The sequence below is a fragment of the Urocampus carinirostris genome, chromosome 14 (assembly GCF_059441175.1).
Source record: "Urocampus carinirostris isolate Australia breed hairy pipefish chromosome 14, RoL_Ucar_1.0, whole genome shotgun sequence".
Taxonomy (NCBI): domain Eukaryota; kingdom Metazoa; phylum Chordata; class Actinopteri; order Syngnathiformes; family Syngnathidae; genus Urocampus; species Urocampus carinirostris.
This window is the reverse complement of record NC_142362.1, coordinates 27,219,513-27,246,612: the sequence shown is the minus strand read 5'-3', so window position 1 is coordinate 27,246,612 and position 27,100 is coordinate 27,219,513. Positions and strand designations below refer to the sequence as shown.

Below are 27,100 nucleotides of genomic sequence, written 5' to 3'. Positions count from 1 at the left end.
GAAGGAACTGATTGCAAATTACAAAAAGAATGTACAGGTGTCTGCCTTTGAAGCTCTCCTGGAAAGGTACAGTACTGTACATGGTTTAAACATTTTTAGCTTTTTTTCCAGTATATTAATCTTTAGATAGATAGATAGATAGATACTTTATTCATCCCCTAAGGGAAATTCACATTTCCAGCAGCATCCCTGAGCTGAGAACAATACAATAATAAAGCCAAAAGAATACAATATACAAATATCTATATACTCAAATACTAAATATTTTGGGTACAGTTATTTTATAACAAGGCTTTTTAAAGCAGTTTTAGGGGTCCGCTTATATGTGATGTAGGCTTATATGCAAGTACAGTATATATCTCATCTCATTAGCTACACCGCTTATCCTCAGTAGGGTCGTGGGGGTGCTGGAGCCCATCCCAGCAATCATCGGGCAGTGGGCACGGGACACCCTGAACTGGTTGCCAGCCAACCACAGGGCTCTGCTATATATGGTACGTTCTATTTTTGCTGGTCATTTTTCAGGTGAGGGTGGGTGGAGTTAATTTATTCTACTATTTCTGCTTTTAACTGCACAATCCTTTCAAATTTAAAAAGTGGATTTTTTTTCTTGATTTGGGTCACAACTTCTCATTAGGGTGAAATGGTGGGTCTGGAAGTCTGATCAGCTGAGAACCACTGCACTAGACTAGCAGTGATACAGATGACATACTAATAGGCATTACATTTTATCTCATAATTACACTATTTTTACTTACCGTGCCAAAACCACAAATTTGCATAGTGAATTTTATTCTGCGTTCTGATAGGTAACAGAGTCTCTCTAATTTTTCACTCCCAAAAGTTGAGGCTTAACTTATATACTTACATAAAATAGCTTGTAAAGTATTTTTTTAAAGCCTTCTATTTTTCAATTTTCTAACAATTGTTGGTAAAGAAGTGGAGACTCTTTAACCTAACAGTATGCAGAACAAAACGCACTATGCAAATCAGTATTTCTGGCACTGTAAAAAGAGTGTGTCAATGAAATAAGCTACTATGCCTTTCCAGATCTCGTTTGTACCACTGGTGGTCTAGTGGTAAAACGTTAGCACTTTCACCACAACGACCCGGGTTTGAATCGTGTTGCAGACAATGTTTTACGATTTTGTTCAGCGATGTTAATCGATCGATCAATCATTGCACAAATATGGTAATAACGCACACCTGGTATTAGCATATGCATTTCCAATTTCCAATCATATCCGGCATATTCTGCAGCATATAAGATGCGTTATCAAATTTCTGACCAATTTGGGGTTGTTGGGTGCGTCTTATAGTCCGGAAAATACGGTACTCAAAGGAGATGTATCGATCACACGTCTTGCACGTTCATAGCTTCCTGGGGCCAATCGTACGTATCCAGTGTGAACGAGTCATAGTCCGGGCTGTAGATGTGAGAGAGAACAAACGCCTCTTTGTCTTTCGGTTCCGGGTACACCGATGCCATATTGTGACTGTATGCATAGTTGACGACCTGGAATCAAAAAAAGGCAAGTGGTTAGACGACCCAAAACAGCCTATTTAAAACCAGCATTTAGTGCCTTTCAGAGTACAAGTGCACACATTCTATTTACAAAAATTCTCATCAATTTTCCAAGATCCACAAAAAACAGTCTACCATTACAGTACAGACACTCCCCTACTTACGACCATTCGACTTACGAAAAACGGTAGATACGAACATTTTATTTGGGATGTCGAAAAATTGCTGTAAGTTAGATTTTGTATTGTGTGCACCTGTTTATGAGTACAGGACATTACTGTAGTGTTCCTTTCCGCTGCTGCCAGCGAGTGGTGGGGCTGTGAGAGGTCACCCAGCATCCACTCCGAAGAAGAAATCCAGCTTCTACTTTCTAGTTTGTGTGTAAATATACGTGTACTGTATCTTTCGCGCGCTAAGAACTTTATTCTTTAATACCTTGTGCATCCATTCAATATGGTTGGTGTTAAGTGTAGAGAAGAGGCGAGCCGTTTCTTTTGAAACGAAAGTGGAATAAGAAAGCTTGATGCGGTTGAGAAAATGGTTGACTCGCTTTTTTTTTGTCCACTTACTACCACGGAGGAGGAAGTCGCCTTGAAGCGCATCTTCCAAAAGTAAGTTAAACTTAACTTTATCTTTATAGAGCATATTATTTTATGAAATGTTCATTTTTTAGTACAAAACAATACAGGTTACTTATACAAGCCTTAAACATACTTATATAAACCTTAAACATAGAAAATATAGCACTGAAGCAACTGTCAAACAAATTCAACTTACGAACGATCGTCCGGAACCTCGTTCATAAGTAGGGCAGCGTCTGTACTGTAGTGTGTTGTTGGCTGACGGCAAATATTAACTTATAGAACTTTACAAATGTAGTTTGAATAATTAAAAAACACTACCTTGTTAATATTTCTGCCTATGTATCCTAACATTCCTCTTCTTTTAGCCTTTATTACACGTTTATCCTCGAGTGCCATGTCTCATCTCCTAAACAGTGTTCACTACGTTGTTATCAATGAAAAAAAAACCCAATTCTAATTCTAATAATACAGTTTTTGCCTAAAGTTTACACCAAATTTTATATCCAAATAATATTCTTAAGGGGTTTATGACTGTAAAACCGCTTGCAAGATTTAAGAAAAATATACTGAACATCTTGCCACTTGAGTTGAAAAATTAGATAATAATACCTTATTTATTGATTTATTTGGGAATTTGTTGCTGCGACTTGTTATTGTGTTACTTTTCATTGCACTATTATAACGAAAGTAAATTGGTCTTACAACTTAGGACAGTCAGTCTCCAAGCACTACCTTGTAAATATGTTTGACTATTTATATCGACATTCTTTTATATCAATATCGAATGTTTTTGCAAAGAATGTACACTACATTGTAATCAATGACAATTAGGGTTGCAACGCTTAGTATACGTCAAAAATCGATATTAGAAATAGTCGACAATGAATTCTGTTGTCAAATAATGTCACCAGACATGTTTTTCCAAAAGAGTGAGGCATCATTGCATGAATATAATCTGTGTTGAGAGTCTCTCATGCTTGTGCATCTGTTTCGTGGATAAGAATTATACAGCAATAGTGGCGTCAACAGCAAATATGAAGATTAAAACCTCTACAGTTTATGCACATTTCAGCCTGGATATAGTGAATGAAAAGACTACTTGCAAAGTTTGCAAATCAGACCTAGTGTATTATGGTAGTCGCTCGGTGACGCACAAACATTTAAAGAGCACGTCGGACGGTTGAACAAAACGAAGTGTGAATCGCCCCGGTAAGATTCACGTAACATTCAATACAGTTTTGTTGACATGCATTGTACATTTTATACGAATATATTTTTCTACAAAAAGAGAGCTTGGGCTTTATGCCAGACTGTGCCTGACAAACATATTCAAAACTAAATGCACGCAGTCTGAAGAACAAACGTCAGTTATTAAAACTGTTTCATTTCTGGCGGTTGAGAATCGTTCTTTTGTAACAGACTTTGCAGTTGAATGAAGTCTCTGTTTCAAATCGAACCTTGACTGCGATTTTGAAGGACACCTCCCTGATGGAGTTTAGAGGAGGGTAGAGACGCCCCTCGGCCAAGTGCTCTTCGGTCACCATGTCAGCGATGGCCTGGCAAAACCAACACAGTGGAAAACTGTTATCATACAAAAGTCCCATTAAAAAAAAAGAAAAACAACTTGTGCAAGAACCATATTTTCAGGACTATAAGGCGGGCGCACCTAAAAAAAACAAATTTGGTCAGAAAGTCCCCTTAATACCCCGGTGCGCCTTATATACCGCACAAAAAAGTGGATAAGATTGGAAATGCTTAGACTAATTATAGGTGTGCTTTGTAACACAAGGATTTACAGAACCAGATTTTAGCAAAGACTGTACAATGATCGATCAATAAACAATGCTGACCTAAACTGCAAAACATTGGATGCAACAGGAATCGAAGAAGAGTATTGGCGCTGAAAATGCTGACATTTTACAACTAGGCTACCAGCTGTGCAAATGACATATACCAAGGCATTAGACCTTATGTCATTAACACACTATGTTTTTCTCACGGTGCCAGAAACAATAATTTGCACAGTGCATTCTAATAGGTTAAACAGTGTATCCACTTCTTTACAAACAAGTGTTAGAGAAGGAGGAAATTAGAAAGGATTTCACCACAATACTACAAACTCTTACGCGTGCATACATATTAAGCCCCAATGTTTCGGATGCACAGGTGAAGAAGTGGAGAGATGGTTTAACCTATCAGAATGCAGAACAAAATGCACTATGCAAATTTTTGTTTCTGGCATGGTAAGTAAAAATAGTGTGATTATGAGATAAAATGAAATGCCTTTTAGTATTTCATCTGTATCACTGGTAATCTAGTGCAGATGTAATGACGCAAGGATGAAGACATGAAGACACGGTTTAACCCAGTGGTGGCCAAACTACGGCCCGGCTACAAATTTGTTATTTTCTTTTTATACATGTGTGTTTGCATTTGATGATTAAGTTGGACTTTTGCAATAAAAGTTATGAAATATCTTCATAATTAAGTATTACTTAATAACTATTTTATACACACATATAACGTAACATCCTGTTACTTTAAAACATGGACCAATAACCCAAAAAACTTGAAAGAGCTGCAACCGACCCATAAAAGACAAACCCAAATATGCCTGGAAAAAAAAGTCAAATATAAACCTAATTTTAAATGAAAAGAAAACGGGGATTCTGAACATTTCTGAAGCGTTGGAAAACATTCGGAATAGTTAGGATCCAGGATGCATCATCCTACAGTAGACAAAAAGAACCAAAAGGCAGACAAACTGGAGGACCACAAATCTGTTTCTCATCACTTGTACCTGACTTTAATCAGGAATTTAGGAATAAGGACTGTGCCGACAGGAAAAGAGGTCAGGTTGTTGTTTGCCCTTGATGTTCTTGATCACCTGCCCAAATATACCTGTCATTTTATTCTGGACTTCCTTAACTTTACCAGCCGTGAGATTTCCAGATTGTGTTTTTTGTGACTCCCCGCCTCGCATGTCACATTTTGTTAATTCTGTTCGCCCGAAAATAAACTCTAGTCAAGTCGTGTGTCTGCGCTTGGGTGCTCCTCACCAAAACAAAACAAAGAACGTTTGTGTCAGGTTAGTCTTACAGAAAACTATGACACAGAAATATATCCCTCCTCCAACTTTTTCTATTTTAAAAAAAAAAAGCTCCCGGGACCCACGAGGTTGGAGCTAAAGAGCCACATGCGGATTTCGAGTCGCAGGTTGGTGACAACCACCTTAACACATCATAAAAACACACTTTTACTGTTACAAACTGACCACAGCCCCAAATCGAAAAAAGGTAAAGTTATGTGACCCTCACAGAAAAAGGCCTCGGAACCCCCTGGTTTAACTATCAGAATACCCTATGCAAATAGGGGTTGTTGGCATTGTGAATAAAAGAGTGTGATAATAGGATAAGCACAAAAGCCATTTTGTATGTCATCTGTACCACCAGGTTATGTGTCTGCACTTTCATCGCCACATATGTGATTTTGGTCAGCTGTACATATTAATGCTTGCATCATTAGTTTGCTAATGCTTGCATTAGTATGTACCGTACACAAGGCAGCCCTTTCTGTCAATTTCATGCGCCTTATAGTCCGGTGCGCCTAATCTATAAAAAAATATATGACAATTTTTTTAAGGGTCCCGCCTTAAAATGTGCTGCGCCTTACAGTGCAGAAAACTCCCTAAACATTTGAAATATGAACCTCTGCAGTGGTCAGGAAGATGTCATCGGATATGTGGCGAACGCCGCAGGCGATGACGCCAAGGGCCACCCCGGGGAAGACATAGGCGTTATTGCCCTGGCCCGGGTAGAACGTGCGTCCGTCGGCCAGCGTCACCTTGTTGAACGGGCTTCCGCTGGCGAAGATCCCGCGACCCTGATCCAAAAACAAAAACAAGAATTTGTTGGATTGAGATTGCTTACCCTAAATGGAATCGAGTTCATCTTGACCACTTAAAAATATTGCTGACCAAATTTGCACGACATTAGATGCCACAGGATTTGAACCCAGATCGCAGTGGTGAAAGTGATAGACTACAAGGGTTATGTATGACACAGCAAAATAGATTTGATCTCATCACACTACCTCTACTCACGTACGTTTTTTGGCTAAATTCTTTCCCATAATCCTCCATTACAACATTGTACAAGGTGGCACCGTGAGTAAACATAGTGTTACACTGAATATCATCTAAAGCCTTTTCCTCTGTCATCTATAACATTAGTGATCTAGTGGCTAAATTTCTGTGCTTTTGCTGCTGCCACCCAGAGGTTTGAATCCCGTGGTATCCAGTGTTATGCAAAAAAGGACAGCAATAGTGATAGACTCATCAGATGATGTGCAAAATATGGTCATGAGGGATGGGCGCTACCAGGCTGTACTTGCAAAGGACACACCCCAGGAAATGGTGCCCCTACAACCCGTGTAGTTAAGGAATCTAAATGTACCAGCCAGCTACCTTAAAAGCCCACGTATAACGCAGACTTTGAGTTTTGTTTAGAGTACAAGAAAATGCGTGTACCACATTATACACAAATAAATATGGTAAATACACTGAACAAGAATAAATAATATATTACTATATCTTTAATAATAATAATTAAAGCTAAATTATTGTAATCATTATTATTATTGATGACACTGACGATGTATTTAAGGTGGGTGCAAGCCAGGGGTCATCAGTAATTGATTTTTGGAAAAAAAATAAATATTTAAGTGCGTGTGAGGAGGCCAATTAATGGGTATTTATTGGATTTATTGGATTTCTAGCCGTGTCAATATGGTCGAACAAACTGGTCCCTCTAATCTTTACTTTTAGTAGTAGTAGTGGTGTACAACGTGTGCGTATGTGCATCCACGACGTACGTGCTTGAGGCAAAACGTGAGCCAATCAACAAGCCCGATTTTGTCCCGACCAATAAAAAGCTGCTTTGCAACCACACTACGTACGTACAGCTACCGTGTTTCCCCGAATATAAGGCCGGCCTTACTTCAAAATCATCGTCAAAAATTGAGGTTTTGAAATAAAAATATGTGCAAAAGTAATACATTTTCGCTAAAAATTTCTTAGAAAAGCATTGCCGTTGTTAAATAACGTTGATATCTACAATTTTCATAGGTAATATGAGCCTCTTATTTGCAGGAAGGTTGAATTTCATTTCTCATAAAAAGCTGGGCCTTATATTCAGGGTGGGTCTTATAATGGGGAAAACACAGTAGCTTACGCGTATGCATGCACTGTCCCGATTGTGCGTGTATGTGACCTTGACCGCATAGGAAATGCTCGCGCGGCGTGAAAATTTGCACGTTTGTTGGCGCAATCGACTAACAAAAAACCCGAATATTTTCGCAATTAATGGGTCGCAATAATTGATAATTATTTAAATTTTGCAATAAATGGATTTATGAGTTTAAGCAACCATTCCATTAATTGTTCGCAATTAATGGCATTAATTTTTCACCAATCATTTATTGCTGACCCCTGGTGCAAGCCAAGGAAAGTCAATTCTCCTAAAGTTGAAAGAAGCTGTACAGAATTTGGAACTATTTTATACTCTCTGCCGCCATCTTTTAGCTTGTGTCATCATTGCAGCCCCAGTCTGCTCATTTAGATAGAGTATGTGTGTTTTAAGACGTGCTTGAATGAACTTTTCTATTTTTTGGCTTTCATTTTTTCCCATTTAATGCGTAGTCTATCGAGTCAGACTGCCGATAAACATGGCAACAGTTTCAAGCAGTTACAAGAAATTCACCCAAAATTCAAGCACTTTTAAAACCTAGGAAACACATTCAAATTCATGCATTTCCAAGGATTCCAAGCACCCTTACTGTATATATTGCGTCTCCTAAATTTGTTACGATTTATTGTTTTGAAAAGTGTGTTCTTCCCATGTTTGTGTTATGATGAAAACCTGTCAAGGTTACAGAAATAGGGAGTAAGAAATGCAATGGCAAAGTAAAGCCACCAGAGAGCACTGTCGGTGTCATGTTTAAGCAGACTTGTTGAGAAATAGAGCAACAATTTCAAGCATTCACATGCACTCCACCCAAAATTCAAGTATTTTCGATCCTTAAAAACCCAACATTAGAATGTAATAATTTTCAAGGAATTCAAGCGCCCGTATGAGCCCTGAGTAAGGGATCTCACCTCAGTGAGGTTGTAACATTGCTCTGCCGTGCACTCGGCCTTGCTTGTGGGGTTGCTGAGGGCGAAGATGATGGGCCGCTTGTTGTACGTCGCCATGTCCTTGATAATCGTCTCTGTGAACGCGCCTGCAATGGCTGCAACTCCTACAAGACCAGCAAAACAGAGCAGTACGATACTTACACCCTTTGTATTAAGATATGCTTGCTGTTCTTTAAAAACATGAATGCGACAACATTAAAAAAAAAATTGAGTTGATTATTCTTTTAAATGGTTAATTTGGTAAATGTATCCTTGTTTACTTTATATTAAAAGAGAAAAAAAAAAAGAAAATATCTGCATGTACAAAACAAAAAACAAAATACAGATAAAACACAACAAGAATGGCTGTGCGCCATTGGAGAATGACTTATGTTGAGACACAAAACCATTTTGAGGGGGGCGCTTCCCTTTTTGGCATGGTCATTCACCTCTATAGTGACTTACCTGATTGCTTGTAAAATATTGTGATCCTGGCCAAACCTCTTCTGGCCTGAGAGAGTACAATGTCTTTCTGGGAAAGTTGCTGAGTCAGCAGAACCATAAAAGAAGTTAGCTTTTTGGGGGGCGCTCACATCTTGGGACAACTGTCTGTCTGCCTGGAAAATATGGTGTTGATATTCAAGGTTGTTCTGTCCTGGAAGAGTGGATTGTTTTATCTAGAAAAAAATGTTGAGTCAGCAAAACTAAAAGTGCTGACTGTACCTTTTTTATTGTTGACTTTTTTCACATACGAGTCAACCCTTCTAAATGTCTGCAAGATATTGTGTTGAAATTAAACGTTGTTCCGGGCTGTAAGAGGTGAATGTCTTTTTTGGGAAAAAACAAGGGTGTGAGGTCAATTTTGGGGGCATTTTCACCTTCAGAGTGATCTACCTGATTGCTTGTGAAATATTGTGATGCTGACAAAACTTGTTCTAGCCTGAGGAAGTAGAATGTCTTTCCGGGAAAGCTGCTGAATCAGGCAGAACCAAAATGCAGAGCCAGGTTTTTTGGGGGGCAGTTTACACATCATACATGTAATTGTATATTTAAGCATGTAATCACATTCTAGCTTTTGCTTGTTATCAGGGTGACAAATCTATCAGGAGGCCTTCACAAGTGTGGATCAAGCTGTTGGTTTAGCCAATAATATTTCAGGTTGGTGGACCAGGGCCTTCTAGAAGGCGTAGGGAAACATCTCTGCTTTCACAAACTATAATTGATTGGGGGTGGTCATGGAAGTATCACAACGAAAAGGTGAAGAAAAATATCATTTATAGCCGTAAAACACTTATTGAGGGTTGGATTGCTTCAGCCTACTAAAGGCCTAGGTGTGAAATACATGGCCTGCCAGTGATATTATGAACTGAGGTAGATAAATAGCAACTTGTGTGAAAGGGTAAAGAAATCACATGAAGAGATTTTCCATCGCGGGATTGAAAATAGCCCAAGGTTAGTGACATTACAAGTGATTGTGGGAACAACAATGGTTGACATCCTTTAGCTTGGGTTTCCCCACTTACCGATAATTGCGGTGGGCTTGATGGTGTGCACGGCCTCCTCCAAGGTCTTCAGGTGGGGGTGCTCATGCGCAAACTCCTCCTTTTCGTGGTTCAAATTACTTCTCCCCTGTATCAGAAGCATTTTTCTTTAAGAAAAAATCTCTCAAGACATACATGCATGCGTTACCTTGACGATAAGACCTTTGGAGTCTACCATCCAGATCCTTTTGGCAGCTTCCTTTCGAGACAAGCCCTCCTTAGCCATGGCCATCATCAGCAAGTGAGCGATCCCTAGAGCGGCCTGAGGGGGGAAGAGCATATATTAATTACTAAAAGTAATCCCGAATTCTTAAACATGCAAAATGTGAAGAAATAGTCCATGATTTTTGCACAAAATCTATTTACAAACTATCGTTCAAAAGTTTGGGGTTGCGTATAACTGTACTTATATTTTAAGAAAAAGCAGTTTCTTTCAATGAAGATAACGCAAAACTTATCAAAAATACATTGAATACATTATTAATGTGGCAAATGACTATTTTAGTAATAGATGTCCATTTTAATGCAATATCCACATAGGTTGGGGTCAGCAAATGACAGTTTTGGAGTCTTATGCAGCTCATTGGCGCTCCCTACTGTCTCCTAGGCAATTTTTGAAGAAATCATGATAATGGAGTATAATATGGTAGTTGTTGGAGAAGAAAACATGGCACAAAGAATGTTAACGTTTTCTAAAATTCAAGCATTTTCAATTATTTTTTTCACGACAATCGCTGTCTGTTTCTGAGCTGCCTCACATGTTGTGTTAATGAGATTCGCCATTTATAAAGTGTTGTGTTCCTTCAATGATGTCACAGCTCTACAGCAGACAAGCTAGATGGGTGAACTTTTAGTCTCCATTTCACGCATTTTGCCACATATTTGCATAATTGTGGGGAGGAACACCTTTAACTACTATTTAAGAAATTCAGTGTAGACAGAATAAGAGAAAAAAACACCTCGCCAGCTCCCTGGAAAACGAAGGTGTGGGATGAGAGCTTGTCTTTAGTGATCTTTAAAGCTGCCAACAGCCCTGCCACCGCTACAGAAGCCGTGCCTATGGGAGAAGAAAGGTTGAGATTGTTTTGTTTTTACAAGACGCAACAACTCTCGAGGAGAAAACAGGACCAGCCAGTTTGTAAATGTCATGCATACCGATGCCAAAATTGGCCAGACTCTAGTTGCCAAATAACAAGTAATTAGAAATGAGAGGAACAATACACTGTGATAATTTAAACCAAATATTAAGCATGATTATTACATTGAAATGACAAGATATATCTTTAAAGGTGGGGTGTATCGTTTGAGGTGTCTTGGAAAAGTTAAAAGTTAATCGGTTCAAGAGTCTCTTAACCGTATGGGTTGTCGGGGCACCAAACGAGGACGCAACTATGGATAGCCTTTTCAACTGTTGATGGTCGCTGGCCTGTTCTTGAGTTGTGGCAAAGATGGCATCAGTCCATTCCTTGTCGTTGTTGGCCCAATTCTTTTTCAGTCTACCTCAGTTCCTGCCTCCTTGGACCGTGCCCTGGAGAATTATGGCCATTCCTGATGATCTCGTGACGTGACCATACCATTGAAGTTTCCATCCGCGGACAGTTGACTAGAGTTAATCATAGGGTTCAATATGCCCTCTGATGGTGCTGCCCATCGTTTTGTATGTCACATGGGCTAACAGTTTTGCTGTGAGAGTCCATGTCTCACAAGCGTATAGGAAGATGGAAGTAACCAGCGCTTGCATGAGTGTGGTCTTTGATTTCACTGCTATGTTGTTGTCCCAACAGATGGGTTTAAGTCTAGCAAGTGCTGTGGATTGAGCTATCCTGGCCATGATTTCCGGTTCAGACTCCTTTTCTGATATGACATCTCCAAGCTATTTCAATTTTGTGTCAGGTTCTAGCTCTCTGTGGTTGATGGCTATGTTTGTGGTGGGTTGTTGGCCCTTACTTTTGTTATTTCTGTGCTTATTTCCATCCCATACTGGGTTGATGCTTCATCCAGGCGATTGACCAGATCTCCAAGTTCCTGTTCGTCTTTTGCCAATCCGGCAATATCATCAGTAAAACAGAGGCTAGTGATGTCACGTCCCACCATTCCTGACTGTACCTTCACTGTTAAGTATTCGTCAACAATTCCTAACAGAGTTCAACGAGCCCTTATGTTCTATTTGCCACTGTCTTGTTCTGCTTTTTTCTTACTTTTAGCAGATCCGTTTGGATGTGGAACACATTAAGTTCAAAATGTTGGTCACACTAGCAGCACTACAGGTTCTTATTGGGTTTTCATTTCTATTTGTCAGTGTAATATGAAAATGGTGAAAGTAAGAAAATGCCTGCCTCAAGTCCAAACACCAACCCAAACCCCATAAGGATTAAAAAAAGAAGAGTTTATCCAAGCATGTCTAATAAATGCAAGTGCTTGCATCATGAGTGAGTTGACCCAAGCTGCAATGATGGCACAAGACAGAAGATGCCGCAAAAGAGTTACAAAATTCCTAATTCTGTACAGTTCCTTTAAGGACACCTAAAATGGTGCGCCCCACATTTAAAAAATACCTGTCATTTTTTCCAGAAGGAAGGAAATCTTGAATATTAGTGGTTTTGGCACCAGCATTTGCTATAGATAACAACTAAAAGTTGAGCATCGCATCATTTTGAAATAACGTGGTATTAAAACATAAGTAAAAATGTTATTTGATAACTAGAAAATTATGCTCATTTAAAGTATTAGCAATCTTATCATATATTTTTACACAGTTTTTGAAGCGACACTGAGTAAAATTTGAACCTTAGATGTCGCTGTATTGTGGAGTGCTACAAAGCACACGTAAGAATAGAAAAAACTACGGAGATTCAAAGTGACCATACAGCATAATTTTTCTCCTCATTTTATTTTAGCCCATCATTTCACAAAATTCTTTGGGGTAAATTATGTCAGTTCCTTCAATGTAAGCCTCATGTAATTCAAAATAAAAACATATTTCTCGACCTACGCGCACGTTGAAACCAGGAGTTTTTGGTATTGGTATTCACGACTTTCAGAGTTACTTTGAATGACAGTATCAGCATCGGTGTTATAAAAAGGGAACAAACACCCTTATTTTAAAATAACATTGTGTTCTTATTTATGATAGAAATAGGTTAAAGTGACAGTAATTTTATACGAATGTCTAGCCTCCTAGTAAACAATTCACAAAAAAATTATATTGACTTAAATAATAAGCAAAAATAAATGAACTATCATATTATTATTATTATTATTATATAGACGTGTGTTTATTAAAATAGGTAGATAAATTAGCATTTATAGTACATAACAAGAGCTTCACCTAAAAGGGAGCTGACATAATTGTCCGCCATCTTGTTGCTGCAGGTAACCAAAAACCGCAAAAAGGCTGGGCCAAATAATGAGGTAAAATGGTGTGTTTTGGTCACTTTGAGTAGTTTGCATCTTTGCATGGGCTTTTTAGTCCTTTTCGGTTGCACTTCACCATACAGCAAGATCTAGTAGTCAAATAATACACACTGTCCCTTTAAAATGTAGTTAGAATAAGAAAATGATACTTAAATTAGCACAGTTTCTTGCCATTGACTATTTTTTAAGTGTAGAAAATAGACTGGCAGTTAGCAATTAAGAATAAGCTACCTTGAATGTCATCGTTGAAGGTACAGTAACGATTCCTGTATTTGTTGAGGATGCGGAAAGCATTGCTGTTGGCGAAGTCCTCAAACTGAATCAGGCAGTTCATACCGTACCTGCAGAGCAACAGGTAAACGCGCAAGACAGTGAGATGATCTGTTCATCATCGCCGTCTCTCCGACTCACTTGTCTGTCACGGCCTGCATGAATTCGTCGATGAGCGCATCGTAGTCCTTCCCTCGGATTCGGTTGTGTTTCAGGCCGATGTAGAGGGGGTCGTTGAGCAGGTTCTGGTTGTCGGTCCCCACGTCAAGCAACACGGGGAGGCACTGCTGCGGTCGCACTCCGCCACAGGCTGTGTAAAGTGCCAGTTTCCCTACAGGGATGCCCATGCCGTAGCTACCCAAGTCGCCTAGTCCGAGGATTCGCTCACCGTCTGTTACCACGATGGCCTGGGTGTAAATACAGTGGTACCTCTTTATACAAGCACTTCTAGACTAGGGCTGCAACAATTAGTCGACTTTGTCGACAGAAATTCGGGATACGGTGGCCGTTCCTGTTTTTTGGGATAATTATCACTCACAAACGTTTCAGATTATCTAATCAATGTTAGTATCACACGGGACAACCCAAGGAAATACAAAATGCAGAAATGCGGTTTTGAAACGTCGATTTCATTAAATAAGGCGGAAAAAAATCAGGCCCTATGTGAAAAAGTAATTTGCCCTCTGAACATAAGAGTGAGTTGTATTAGTATTGAGTCTTTCAGAAAACTGGAGTGGAATTTTGTCCCACTCTTCTTTGCAGAATAGTTCCAAATCCGCCATATTAGAGGGTTTACTAGCATAAACTGCCCATGTAAGGTCACACCATAGCATCTCAGTTGGATTTGAATACAGACTTTGACTTGACCATTCCAAAACCTTTACTTAGTTTTTCAGTTATTCTGAGGTGGACTTGCTGGTGTGTTTTGGATCATTGTCCTGCTGCATTATCCAAAAGTGTTAGAGTTTAAAGGCAAGAACAGGGCAGTCCAGTTAAGGTCAGTGTTCATGACTCCACTATAAGAAAGCCGCTGGCCACAAAAAGGCATTCATGGGAGAGTTCCCTGGGAAAAACGCAAAAAAACATATCGATTATCCTCAATACTTCTGAAGAATCATTCTGTGGACTGATGAGGCAAAAATGTAACTTTTTAAACTTCTGCAGCCTTGTAAAAATGGCACAGCATTTCACAAAAAACATAATGCATGGTGGTGACAGTGTGATGGTCTTTGGATGCTTTGCTGCCTCAGGACCAGGACAACTTGCTGTGATGACAGAATAATAAATACTGGTGTTTACCAGAAGATCCTGAAGGAGAATGTCCGACCATCGGTTCGTGCCATTAAACTCAAGCACTTTTGGATCATGCAGCAGGACCACGATCCGAAACACACTAGCAAGTCCACTTTGGAATAGCTCAAAACGAAGGTTCTGGAGAGGCCAGGTCAAAGTCCAGATTCAATTTCGTGTGAGATGCTGAGGTGTGATCTTTAACAGACATTTAATGCTATAAATCTCTACAATAAGGCAGATTTGAAACAATTTTGCAAGAGTAGACGAAAATTCCTCCACAGCTTAGCAAAAAACTCTGTTATCGCTGCCAAAGATAGCCCAACTTGCTATAAGGTTCAGGGAGCAATTACTTTTTCACATAGGTTTTGATTTTTTTGTGCTTTAATAAATGAAAACAACATATATAAACTGCCTTTTGTATTTCCTTGGGTTGTCTCTATGAATTGTAGAATGTATATTATGACAAACAATGTGATAATTTTTAAATGGACTAACAATAAATAGTTATTAATTATGTAAGATATGATCATTTGTATATAAGATCAATAGAAGAAGAATTCAAAGTTTCTTAAGGACGGGATTTCATAAGCTTTTGGTTTCAACCTGTCATCCTTATTCCTTTCTGTGATTTGTTCATTTTGTGATGTGATGTTTGTTATAACATGATTGAAAATAAAAACTAAATTAAAAAAAATCCAACAACAAAAACTTACTGTAAAGACATAAGTAATGAAGGGCCTAGATGGAGGCAAATGGAAATACAGGATGAAATGTACCTTTATGTCTTCTTCCGGCCAGGAGTTTAGCAAGGTTGCAATGTGGCCTCTATCATGAATTGTGATGAAAAGTCCTCTGTGAATTACATAAAAAAAAACAAAAATAATAAAACAATAAATATTTTGTCGTGTAACTTGTTACAAAAAAGTTGTATTCAGATGAGCGGGCAGATTAAACAGGCGTTTAAAAAACTGAGTTTTTTGCCAATTGTTTAATAAACCAGTGCACCACTCAACTTCATTTTAGTAGCAATTGGTGAAAAGCTCAGACAGTTTATTTTTATGTATATGGCATAAACTTGTAGGTATTTATTTTTTAAGTTAGTCAGAGCACTGAATTGATTGCAACATTTCTGGTGGCTCATCTCAAGTCATTATCTAGAAAAAAAAAAAGAAGGCGTTTGCCAATCTTACCGTGGCCTCCTGAAGGCCAGGCCATATTGCTGGCAGGCCAAGCCCACGGTTGGCGTATAGACAATAGGCATGAACTCCTCGATATCAGACGTCAGCAAGCGGTAGAAAAGCTTCTCGTTTCTGTCTTGGAGAGTCATCAGCAGAATGTACCTGGAGAAGACGGACAAATGATAAAACAAGGAAAAGCCTCTCGGAATTTGATCTATGAACCAAAACCTCATATTGTAAATTTGATTGCAGATAGTTAATTATTATACAATAAAGTACAGGGTCCGTACACCTTTTTAATGTGGCCAAATTCAAGCACTTTTTGAAGACCTTCAAAGCCAATTTTCCAATTTCTCTAGTAACATTAAAACAAGAAATCTGGTGTGAATCAATTTTTTGTTTCCAGTGTATCGCCATTTGGGGCTGAGTGCTTATGTGTAGGCAGTGTGGGAAGAGATTTTTTCAAAAATATTTGCCGAACTGTTTTTCTGATCCACGAAATATATTCGTGATTTATACACATGTTTTTCAAGTCCTCAAATATTGCTGCAATCGTCTTATAGGTTCAAAAATATATCTGTGATTGACATAACGTTTTTTAATCTTACATGTGCATTTATCAAGATATATGATTTTTAGATCTTGACTTAATTTGTGGATCTGACCAATAGGTGTGTAAATATTTTTGAGAAATCGCTACACATCTAGTTGTTGGGTAAAAATTACGGTAATATGTTACATTTTGAGAAGCTGGAAGTTCTTCACATACAATTTAACGCTAGGAAAGGATAGGCGAGATGCGGTTTGGTCACTTCAAAAACACTGGGAAATGCTGCCTTCATAGATGGCCTATAATAATGTCCACAATTGACATGTAATCCTTGCACTATTACAACATCTCATAGTGCTTGTTTCGGTGTAGCATGCAGCAAACGGTTAGGAGAAAACAAAACAAAAACAAAAATCATAGTTAAGATACTCATCTGCGGAAATTACCTTTTATATGACTGGAGAGAGCTGACTCTCCCATTGTAAAAAGGTGGATCTCTTTTTTGCATACTTTGCTGCATGCTGTGCGTGGATTTGTTCCACGTTAAGCAATTGTATGTATTTTTTTGTTTTATAACAATCGTTCATTAAAATAGCATCTTGATCTTTGCACATGTCCTATTGGGTGCAACACATAAGGGGCAATGACCCATTACATGACAATGCCGCACAAACTAATGCCAGCTGTTGTTAACCACGAGGGAAGAAGAAATGCAATGGCAAAGCGAAGTCACCAGAGCAGGTATGTCAGCGTAATTCTTAAGCAGACTTGTTTTATTTTTCTCCGTTTAATGCTTGGTCTATCTAGTTAGACTGCAGAGAAACAAGGCAACAATTTCAAACATTTACAGGCACTTCAACTAAAATTTAAGCTCTTTTTGAACCTTGAAAACACAACAAAATGTAAGCATTTTCAAGGATTACAAGCACCTGTACGAACCCCGGGAGGAGCCTTTCAAAATATGCAGCCTTTATTATTTACAAGTGTAATAGTTCTTTACCAAAATAAAGTTTAAGCTTTATTATTGTAAATCGTTTGAACAAGCTCTGTGCTCTATCGCTCACTTTAAGAATCCCTTGATAATACGATAATATCTAATGCCTCTTCATATCTCCTCTGTGTCAATGGTGGTCTAGTGAGTAAGCGACAGCACTCTCACTGCCGCCACCCAGGTTCAAATTCTGTTGCATAGAATGTTTTGGGATTTGGGTCAGCCCTAAGTGTATAAAAAACGGTTGTTCAAGGATAAACACAGTATCTGTTACTGTAGTCTCAACTTCATGCACCTTATAGTGCTGTGCGTCTTATGTGTGAAAATTATATGAGAAACGACAATTTTATGGGGAGGTGCAACTCATGATCTGGTGCACCTTATAGTGCGGAAAATATGGAATGATTCTATTTAATTCTAGGTGTTTCCACTTTACACTTTGCCTCAGTTTGAACTTTTTGTGGCCTCAAAGTTGTGCACTCACTTGTCCAGAGGATTGACACGTGTCTCATAGCTCTTCATGACGCGCAGAACTTGGACATCCTGGGACAAAAAGCAAGGTGGCAACAGGCCGTGGATGCCCAACTGCAAGCGCTCCTCCAGGGTGAAAGCCATACCCTACGCAACAGAAATGAGTCACATTTTAATTACGGTGAGTGCTTCCTGATGTTTTTGCGCAGTCAAATTATAGACTTCCATCCCTGTGTAGGTACAGCAAGTCCAAAATAATTTCATAGAATACATATGTCATATTGATTCATGTTGTGTTTTATCATTTCAAATTGTGTAGGGATTTCTTTTCAGAGCCTGACTATTGAAACTGAGAGGATTGATTTGTTTTGTCAAATCCCAGTCAAGTCAATTATATTATCAAGTAAGAGAGTAAAACAATTCAAGAAGACAAACCAATCATGGTAGTTATACATGATGCACTGTAAAGACAGTCCTGTACTAATATGTTATAAGAAGCAGTACTTGTTAGGATCAGAACGGAAACTAGACCCAATTGCGTAGCGTTTACCACAAGTTTTATTGAAGGAAAGAGGAAGGGCTGCGCCCACGATCTGCTGTTTGCTGGACGCGGTAAGCAAGTCGGTCTCGTACTCTGATTGTGATCTGAACACGGAAGTGGATCTTCCGTAGCGAGCGATGGTGGTGTCAGGGACGGGAAAACTGGTTGGTAGCCAGGACTGTGAGAGCAAGGCGGGGTCTGGGTCGGAAACGAGTTGTAAGCCAGAACGGGAGAGTAGACGTAGTTTGGGACAAAAAGGGTCGTAAGCCGGGACAGAAAAGCAGACGTGGTCAGGGTCGTAGCCGGAGACAAACGGGAGCAAAAACGGGACAGGTGGGATTTAGGGTCGAAAAAAGCTTGCCTGGTATACAATGAAGTTCGCAGACGGACTGACAACAGGGGACTGACAGGACTGGGTTTAAGTCGGGACAGGGAGCCAATCAGAACCCACGGCGGTTGGCGCCAAATGAGCGAGCACAGGTGGATCAAATCAGTAATCATGACACTACTGATTTAAACAGTCTGTAGACTATTATTACATTTGAGGAATATGAAAAAATAAAACAAACGCAACTGTTTTGATCAATTTCAGAGACACGACACAATGTTTCTTATCCTTTTTTCTATTCATGTACAACCAGTAAATAATTAGTTAGCCAAGTGCCCCCTAACAATTGCTTTATTGAGGGTCTTTCATAAAATGTTGTTTTATATATATATATATATATATATATATATATATATATATATATAATACACATACATACATACACGTATATACATCTATGAGAACAGAGATGGAATTTGGTATTTTGAGCGTTTTTGTACAGTCCTCTCCTGTTCTCCTCGCAAGTTCAATATTCATCGATGTCTCCTCTCTTAATTTTGAGTCTCTACTAAACTTTAAACTTATCAAGTGTCGTTGAGTACCCCTAGCAGTACTAGTACCCCCCACTTTATGAACCAAAGACTTATAAAGATGTCACTTTGTCTAAAACAATAATACAAACTAAGGTAATCTGCTTTAAAATAATCAGTAAACGGCGAAATGACGGATGTGTTGTGTCTGTTGAGCAGCCAGCCTGCAGCTGAGTGTGATATGGATGCTATTTTTTCTGTCCAATGGTGCGACTGGCTCAACTCACTCCCACCACTTGCCGATGTTACCCAGTGCCCTGTGACTGCTGGCGCTAGAATATTTAACCCCTTCAGATGCATTTTCAAATTTGTTTGGTGGGCCTATCTCAATTTCCCAGAGGGTTACCAGTAGACCATATACAAAGGAACGTGCTCCTGGACCGCAATTACTTTACTCTGTAACAAGTGGTGTAACGCGTTATTAATAAAATTTTGTAATTCAGTTGTCGTTATAACATAATATGTTATTCCGCTAGTTATTAAGAGCAAATCATGAATTATATCAGCCCCGTTTCTCCTTCGCTCACGATGTAACATTCAACCCTCAATCCGACAGCAACGCAGAAGATGGGTGGGTGTTAAAGGATTTTTAAATTTTATTTAATTGACTATAAGGGATTTTACAAATTACAGTTATTGAATGCAATGAAGATTTTTCACAGAGGAGGCTGAAGTTCGAGGACAGGTTGCGCCGTTCCAAGTGTGGAGTGTTTTGGCTGGGGAATTTTGATAGCAGGGCGCTGACGAGGGAATTGAAATGATATGAATTAAGCCTTGTTATGATAAACGATTGGCATTGTTTTGAGCTGATATGAGATTCCTTTAGACTTGGCGGCGCCTTTCAGCTAGTAGGTGGTGAAGCTGGCACCTGACCCGCCCCATGGGGGGTGGGGCGGGTGTTTTGGTGACGCACCGGTCAAGAAGAGAGATGGGAGATCGTGAGAGGGAGACTCGACAATAATTCGTCTAAATTCGATGGAATTCACTCAGTTAAATACTTTAAGAAAATTAATCTGCCCCCATGTGGAAATGCCTGTCTCTTGTCAATATTTTCCCTAAATTAAGAAAAAAACATGCATTGTTAGGAGAATGAAGTTTGTGTTGTGTTAATGGAGTCAGATAACTAATTCGAACAATTTGGTAAACGCTACATTTTTAATGATAGGCAGCAAGTGCAGAGGGAGGCGTCTTATGCAGGAACAAGATCAGTGGGCACAGAATTAACGTTAAAAGTGTGCTGATTTTTGGTATTTTTATTTGTAAAATTATTTTTGTAATAAAGAAAAAAAGGAAACAACTTGAACACTACTTAGAAATGAAAAGGGAGATGTTCAAGTGGTTAAGAGCCCAGAAAATAAATAGATCTGGAATATCTAAGCTAAGTGCTTGTTTACAAGCCTTCAAGTCAAGAAATAATGAAGGGTTCACTGCTTGCACAGGTTGGTGAACACGTTTTGTTCCATTTCTTTTTCTATGTGGCTGTTAGAGGTAAGATTGGTCCTAAACAAACCCGCGAGTATGAAAGCCCAAACCAGCCCAATTAACTTGATTTGAGGGACGGAGCCTGAAGCAAGCCCGGATTTACTTTTTGCTTTTTGTGAGGTGAAAGGGTGATTTTGACTGTCTACAACTTCGGGTTTGGGCCCAAGATTTTACCTCTAGCGGCTACTTTACAGCAGTTTTCCGGGGTCAGCTTCAATGCGAGATTGTGAGTATATACGGTAATTAATAACCGGATAGTTACTTTCAGAGTAATACACCAATTTTGGATGCAGGTAATCTGAGGGGATGGGGGATGTAATGCAATTACTTTTTAAATGAAGTAACTAGTAACTAATTAGTGTTTTTCAGTCTTGCGCCCAACACTGCCAGTAGATGACGTGAGGTGAATTATTTGGACTCAAAACAAGCAACAGTTCCAACCTGTCACAGACGTGCAGAACCATCCACTCACACTTCAAATTACTACTGTTAAGACAATTTTTCTTGAAAGGAAAAGTACTTTGAAAAATGTTCCCAAACAAGTTATTGTTTTTCATCAGTTTCATTCAGTGGTTGCTGCATAGTCACATGTTCATGACATTTGTGCAATAATTAAATGGAGTAAACCTAATAGAATTTGTCTGGTTCATTTGAGGTCAGGATTTTTTTTTTACCATATTTATTCGTGTATAACCCGCACTCGTGTATAACACACACCGCTATTTTTTTAAAATTAAAAATCGATGAAAAAAATAATTTTCTCAGCTGAAACTGAGTTTTGGAATTGACCATTATAACAATCATTTATTGACAACATAACCTAAGAACACAATACTAACGGAAAACTTACAGTTTACTGAATGCCCTTCAAAGTCCCATTCATCAGATACACCAAAGAGTTGTTTCCCTCATCTTACTTTTCAGAGTTTATTCGTATCTTTCAGGACGACTTTCTGTTTTTGAAATTCTCTAACCTTTGTCAGTGGTATGTGAATAAAAATAGTGCTATATTGAAATAAAATGGAATGCCTTTTCGTATGTCATATATATAACTGGTAGTCTAGTGGTTAGGATTCGGTGCTCTGACCCATAGCATTTAATTTATTGCAATTGTAGTCAGGGTTATTTACGACAGATATATCATTGCACAAAGACAGTAATATAATCTCATGTAAACCCAAACCCATCCTTTTTTTTACAATTTAGGTAAAGAAATGTATGTATTACACGAATAAATACGGTACAGTGCTCTGCTAACAGACATTCACAAAATAGGTGTTATCTGATTAGTTGTTGTGGAGTTTAACTTTTTAGTCAATATTTGTAAATAAGACAGTTGTGTGAAAGCAACCTAGAAACCAAGTTTATTTAGGATACAAAATCATGAAACCCTCTCAGTATCTGCATACACATTTCCTGTCGCAGGCTGTTTGCAGTGAGTCATCATAGAAACGATGAGATGAGAAGGAACTGTGACCTTGTTCGTGCCAAGTAAAACCAATAAAAAAAGGGCAAATTAGTCAGAGTCCTGCTGAACACATCAAAAATAAGGGAGTGGTGTTTCCTGTTTAATTTAAGGTTGGGAAAAATCACCCTCTCAAACCCGCTGATGAGTCATTGTGGATGTTTGCTTAGGATCAGTTTGGCCAAAGTGTTTGACTTTAAGAAATAAAGGATTGTCTGCTTTAAACCTACTATTACTATACAGTGCTTAGCAAAAGTATCGCCGCACAAGCCCCTTTTGGGCTTATTGCCATATTTCAGGCTTCAAACTTAAAGATGAAAAACAAAACATTTTCTCCGAATCTACAACATGTGAGACATAATTGTGAAAAGAAACCAAATTTATTCAACGTTATATGTATTGTGCTAACAAATCAAAAAATGAAAAGAAAAAATAACAGAAACATTTGCCTCTTTTGAGTTAATACTTTGTACAACCTCCTGTGCTACAATCACAGCCACAAGCCTTTTTGAGTAAGTCTGTATCTAAGTTTTTCACATCTCAAAACATATATATTTGCCCATTCTTCCTCATAAAACATCTCAACTTCCTTAAGGTTTAATGTATTTTTTTGTGCAGAGCATATTTCAGATCTGTCCAAAAATCATCTAGTCTATGAGATTGATGTCTGGATTTTAGCTTAACCATTCAAACCCCTTTATATTGTTGGTTTCAAACTATTAATTTGTAGATTTTGCTTTATGTTTATTGTCGTCGTCCTGTTGGAATGTGAACCTGCACCTCATTCTTGGTCTGTTGACGACTCCCAACAGATTTGCAACCAGAATCGCCCTGTATTTGGCTACATCCATCTTCCCATTAATTCTAACCATCTTCCCAGTCCCGGCTGAAGAAAAGCAACAACTGAGCATGATACTGCCACCACCATGTTTAACATTGGGATGGAGTTTTCTAGGTGATGTGCAGTATTTCTCTTACCAAAAGTTACACTTTGCATTCAGCCCAGAAAGATTAATTTTGGTCTCATCTGAACAGATCACCTTGTTCCAAATGTTATTGCCGTCTCCAATGTGGCTTCCCGCAAACGCCATATAGGCTTATTTCAGATGGGGCTTTCTTTTTACCACTTTTCTATAAAAGGCAGTTGTATGTAGAGTATGACTATAGTTGTCTTATGCACGTCAGCCAGTGCTTTTCATAATGTGTTTTGGTCACATTTAGTCTGTAGTTTATATTCTTCATTGTGCTTTTTAGAATTTGTTTTCAGTTGCACAACACCACACAGAGACATCTTGAGGTGAAATAATACACATTGTCCCTTTAACCTCATAAGACCAGAGCTTCTTGTTGAACGTGCATTTATGTCCACGCATGAGGACGCCAAGTCTTAGGAGGTTAAGCCAAAGTAGTGCGTTTGAAACAAATGTCCGCCGGCTTTACGTGGATTTTCCGTTATCTCACCTTATTGAGGTGGGGGTTCCTAGTGATATCATAGCCCCTCTTCCTGGTGCTAACGCTCCCTTTGCGGCTCCCCCCGTCGTGGCACACCCTCACAGCCTGGAAGGGGAAACCACCGGCCGCCGCAGTCGCTGTACGTTTGCATAAACGCAATGCCGCTCTCCCTGTGAGGGAATTCATGCTGCCTGCCTGCGCTCAAACAAACACACAAACGCGCAGCACTTTTTCAATTGGGGTGGACAATACTGGAAATTTTTGGTATCAATCCGATGCAAGTAAATACATGGTATTATCGATCAATACCATATCCGATACTTTTTGCTTGGAAATATCATGATCATTGAATAATTGAACCCATTCTCTCTAGAGTTTAAAACTAAACACAGCACAACAATTTTGGGCACTTAAAATAGTTTTTCTATATTAAATAACTACCTTGCAAAATAGATAGAAAAGTTTCTACTACAACTGTTTCAGGAAAAAAAGCAGAGAGGTTCGAAGCAAAAAAGGCAGCATTGTAACAAAAATACAAATATTGTATAACAATATCATCTAGAGAACTAAAATACCTTTCATTGGACAATATTTTGAAAATAAAGTCAGCAATGCAAATAGTCAATTGTCTCGCATAGGGTTTCTCGCGCTCTCTTTCTTGTGTTTATGTAAATATGCGGTGTTGCCACAGTAGCAGATTACGTTACCACTAAAAAGACACCTGGTGTTGTCCTTTTCTGTCCACAGAGGGCTGCGCTACCCGTTTGCCTTTGTCATTTTTAGCTAGATTTGACCCTCTGTCCTTTCTGCCATGAAGCAGCAGGCCAGTTAGGGAGGGTTGCTAAAGGTCTCTCTGTCAGCCACAGCACTGTGTGAGAGAGAAGGAAGAGCTGGTTTATATATTAAAGCGGCACTTTGATTAAATAAAATAACTTTTATCTATTTATAATTCAACTTTAAACCAATTTAGACTGAAATTGTTCCTCTGTATTGCACTCTCAAAGACGACGCCATGCATCCTGACCAACCACACACTTCTTCAATCGAAAGAGAAAAAAAAAGTGTCTTGAGGGGAACCGGCACCTGATTGGTGGGGAGCCGGACTTCTGCCATATTTGCCTACTCGGGCGAATTTTCCTCCCAAAGCTGATTCGAAGGTAACAGTGATAGAACATTTTCATTATTCGCGTGTATTTTATATAATATATATTTAATAACACATATTTAATACTCTCTCCCTGTAGCAAGGAAGGGTAGAACACCCGGGGCATCTTTGCAAAGAAATAAATTTTACGAGCCACTAAAATGGCGCTTTTGTGTGTCTTATTTGCCCCTTATACAACTCCAGTACATATCGGTAATGAGTAAAATACCTTTATTTTAATGAAAGCAAGTAAAATGGATAAAGATAGAGGCTTACATGATGAGTTTGGATTTGCAGTAGCTTAGTTCACACATAAATTAAACTTTAGAAGCATTGACTTTCCCTGGCTTGCACGCACCTTAAATACTTTGTTAATATTATTGAACCCATCAACACTATCAATCAATTATCAATGAATGTGTTTCCAAATATATTTTACATAAAATACACGCAAATAATGAAAATGCTACAATACTATTATAGTCCCATCAGCCTCTGGTAGGAAAATTCGCCCGAGTAGGAAAATATGGCAGAATACTGGCTCTCACTGTTCACTTCAAAGAGCCGATTGACGGAGCACTTTTCAAACGACACATCACTAGTTTATTCACGAACAAAGACTGTGTTTCGCTTTAAGATAAAAGAGCCTTAGACTAAAATATTAGTCTCAAGTCAAGAAATGTACCCTCTCTCATACCTGTCAACCTCCACATCCCCATGCCCGTACAAACTGTCGTATTTTCCTGTACAAAATACAAAATAATCATAAACCATTTATTTTATTTTTTTCAGAATGGTGTATGATGGGAAATACCCAGGCGGCAGACGCTTGCGCACAGTAGCATCAAACCGCTCTCTTCGTTTGCAACGAAACAAACAATACCGAGATAGAGGCTACGGCGGCGAACTCATTAGACTTGATTGATTTGCCGTTTCATGATAGTCCGTGTATACCGGATGGTACCCATCATTGACAAATTTGTGTTTTTCCGTACAGATTTCCTTGTACATCGTACTCGTCTTAAAATGCATAAAAAACATACATTGCACAGCAAAAACGTACAGGTTGACAGGTATGCTCTCTTTTGCCTAACAATCTGGAAGCAGTAACAGGCCAGGTAGGGAGAGGTGCAAAAGTGGGCCTGTCAGTCACACACCTAGCCATAAACTAAAATAGTGGACCTGGCGCTAGGTGAGAGAGAGGAGCGGCGCTTAGAGGTAAAATAGTGGAGGAGCGACGTATCAGTTCCAGGACATAAGTATCAATTCGACCCAAGTACTTTCTTAGTATTGATAAAATTTATATTTGGATTGACCCGCCCACTCCTATTTTCCAAAGAGAGAACATGAAACCAAAACATCGTAATTGACACCTACGCGTGTAAACAACCCGTCTCTTTGGGTGTTTTTGTCCTTGAACTTGTACATCAAACTCGTTTTTCTGCACAGCATCGATGAACTGAACACACTAAGGGATTTGAGACCCTGTTTCAATCGGTACAAATAGAAAAGAGTAGAATGTTTTCGGCAGAAGATGTTGCTAGCAAGCAGCTAAGCTAACCCTCATCTCCATCCTCCGTTTTACCTGCAGACTAATGATGTAAATCCGTCGTGTGTGTGGACTCTTATCTTCATCAGCGTCGCCTTTCGATCCCGTTTAAACGATCCTCTCAGTTTGAGCGGATTGTAGAGGTGGAGCTATGGGGTAGGAAGGAGGCTGATCCAAAACAGTTTGACATTGACTGGAGAGATGTTCTACGGAAAAGATACGTCAGTGGTACCAGAGTCGGATTGCACCATGTCTGATTTGTTTTGCAATTCCCACTTACATTTCGTAAATGTTTATCTATGGATTCTTGTTATATTAACGCTCTTTATGTCCAGCGCCAGTGTGTTCAATTTAAAATCATCGTTATAAGCCCGACCTAAACTCTAAGGCTGAGAGAGATCAAGACGCATATATCTATAGAACATACGTCTGGGCGCTGTACTTGACCGCTAACTGGCATGCCTAGGCGGCGGCCATATTGCTCAGGTCAACGTTCCCGTTAAGGCAATGTGCGTACATTTAAAACAAATCACTTTTTTGTCAACGTCAACACGTGATAC

The 27,100-nt window shown here is 39.0% G+C and overlaps 1 protein-coding gene across 2 annotated transcripts; it reads right to left on the bottom strand.

The window, feature by feature from the left end:
• Positions 1-1,278: 1,278 nt before the first annotated feature.
• On the bottom strand, positions 1,279-26,958 carry me3 (malic enzyme 3, NADP(+)-dependent, mitochondrial). Of its 2 annotated transcripts, XM_088352375.1 has the most exons (15): positions 26,821-26,958; positions 26,577-26,746; positions 23,857-24,042; positions 18,003-18,136; positions 15,990-16,139; positions 15,576-15,651; positions 13,648-13,913; positions 13,468-13,577; positions 10,782-10,879; positions 9,971-10,084; positions 9,805-9,910; positions 8,264-8,406; positions 5,818-5,991; positions 3,567-3,665; positions 1,279-1,516 (listed from the first exon to the last, which is right to left on the bottom strand). In XM_088352375.1, the coding sequence occupies exons 3-15, from the start codon at positions 24,031-24,033 to the stop codon at positions 1,355-1,357; spliced, it is 1,809 nt and encodes a 602-aa protein (XP_088208501.1). In that variant the 5' UTR covers positions 24,034-24,042; positions 26,577-26,746; positions 26,821-26,958; the 3' UTR covers positions 1,279-1,354. The 2 variants fall into 2 exon arrangements, with proteins under 2 accessions (XP_088208501.1, XP_088208502.1); XM_088352376.1 differs by having other exon boundaries at positions 26,577-26,954.
• Positions 26,959-27,100: the final 142 nt, after the last annotated feature.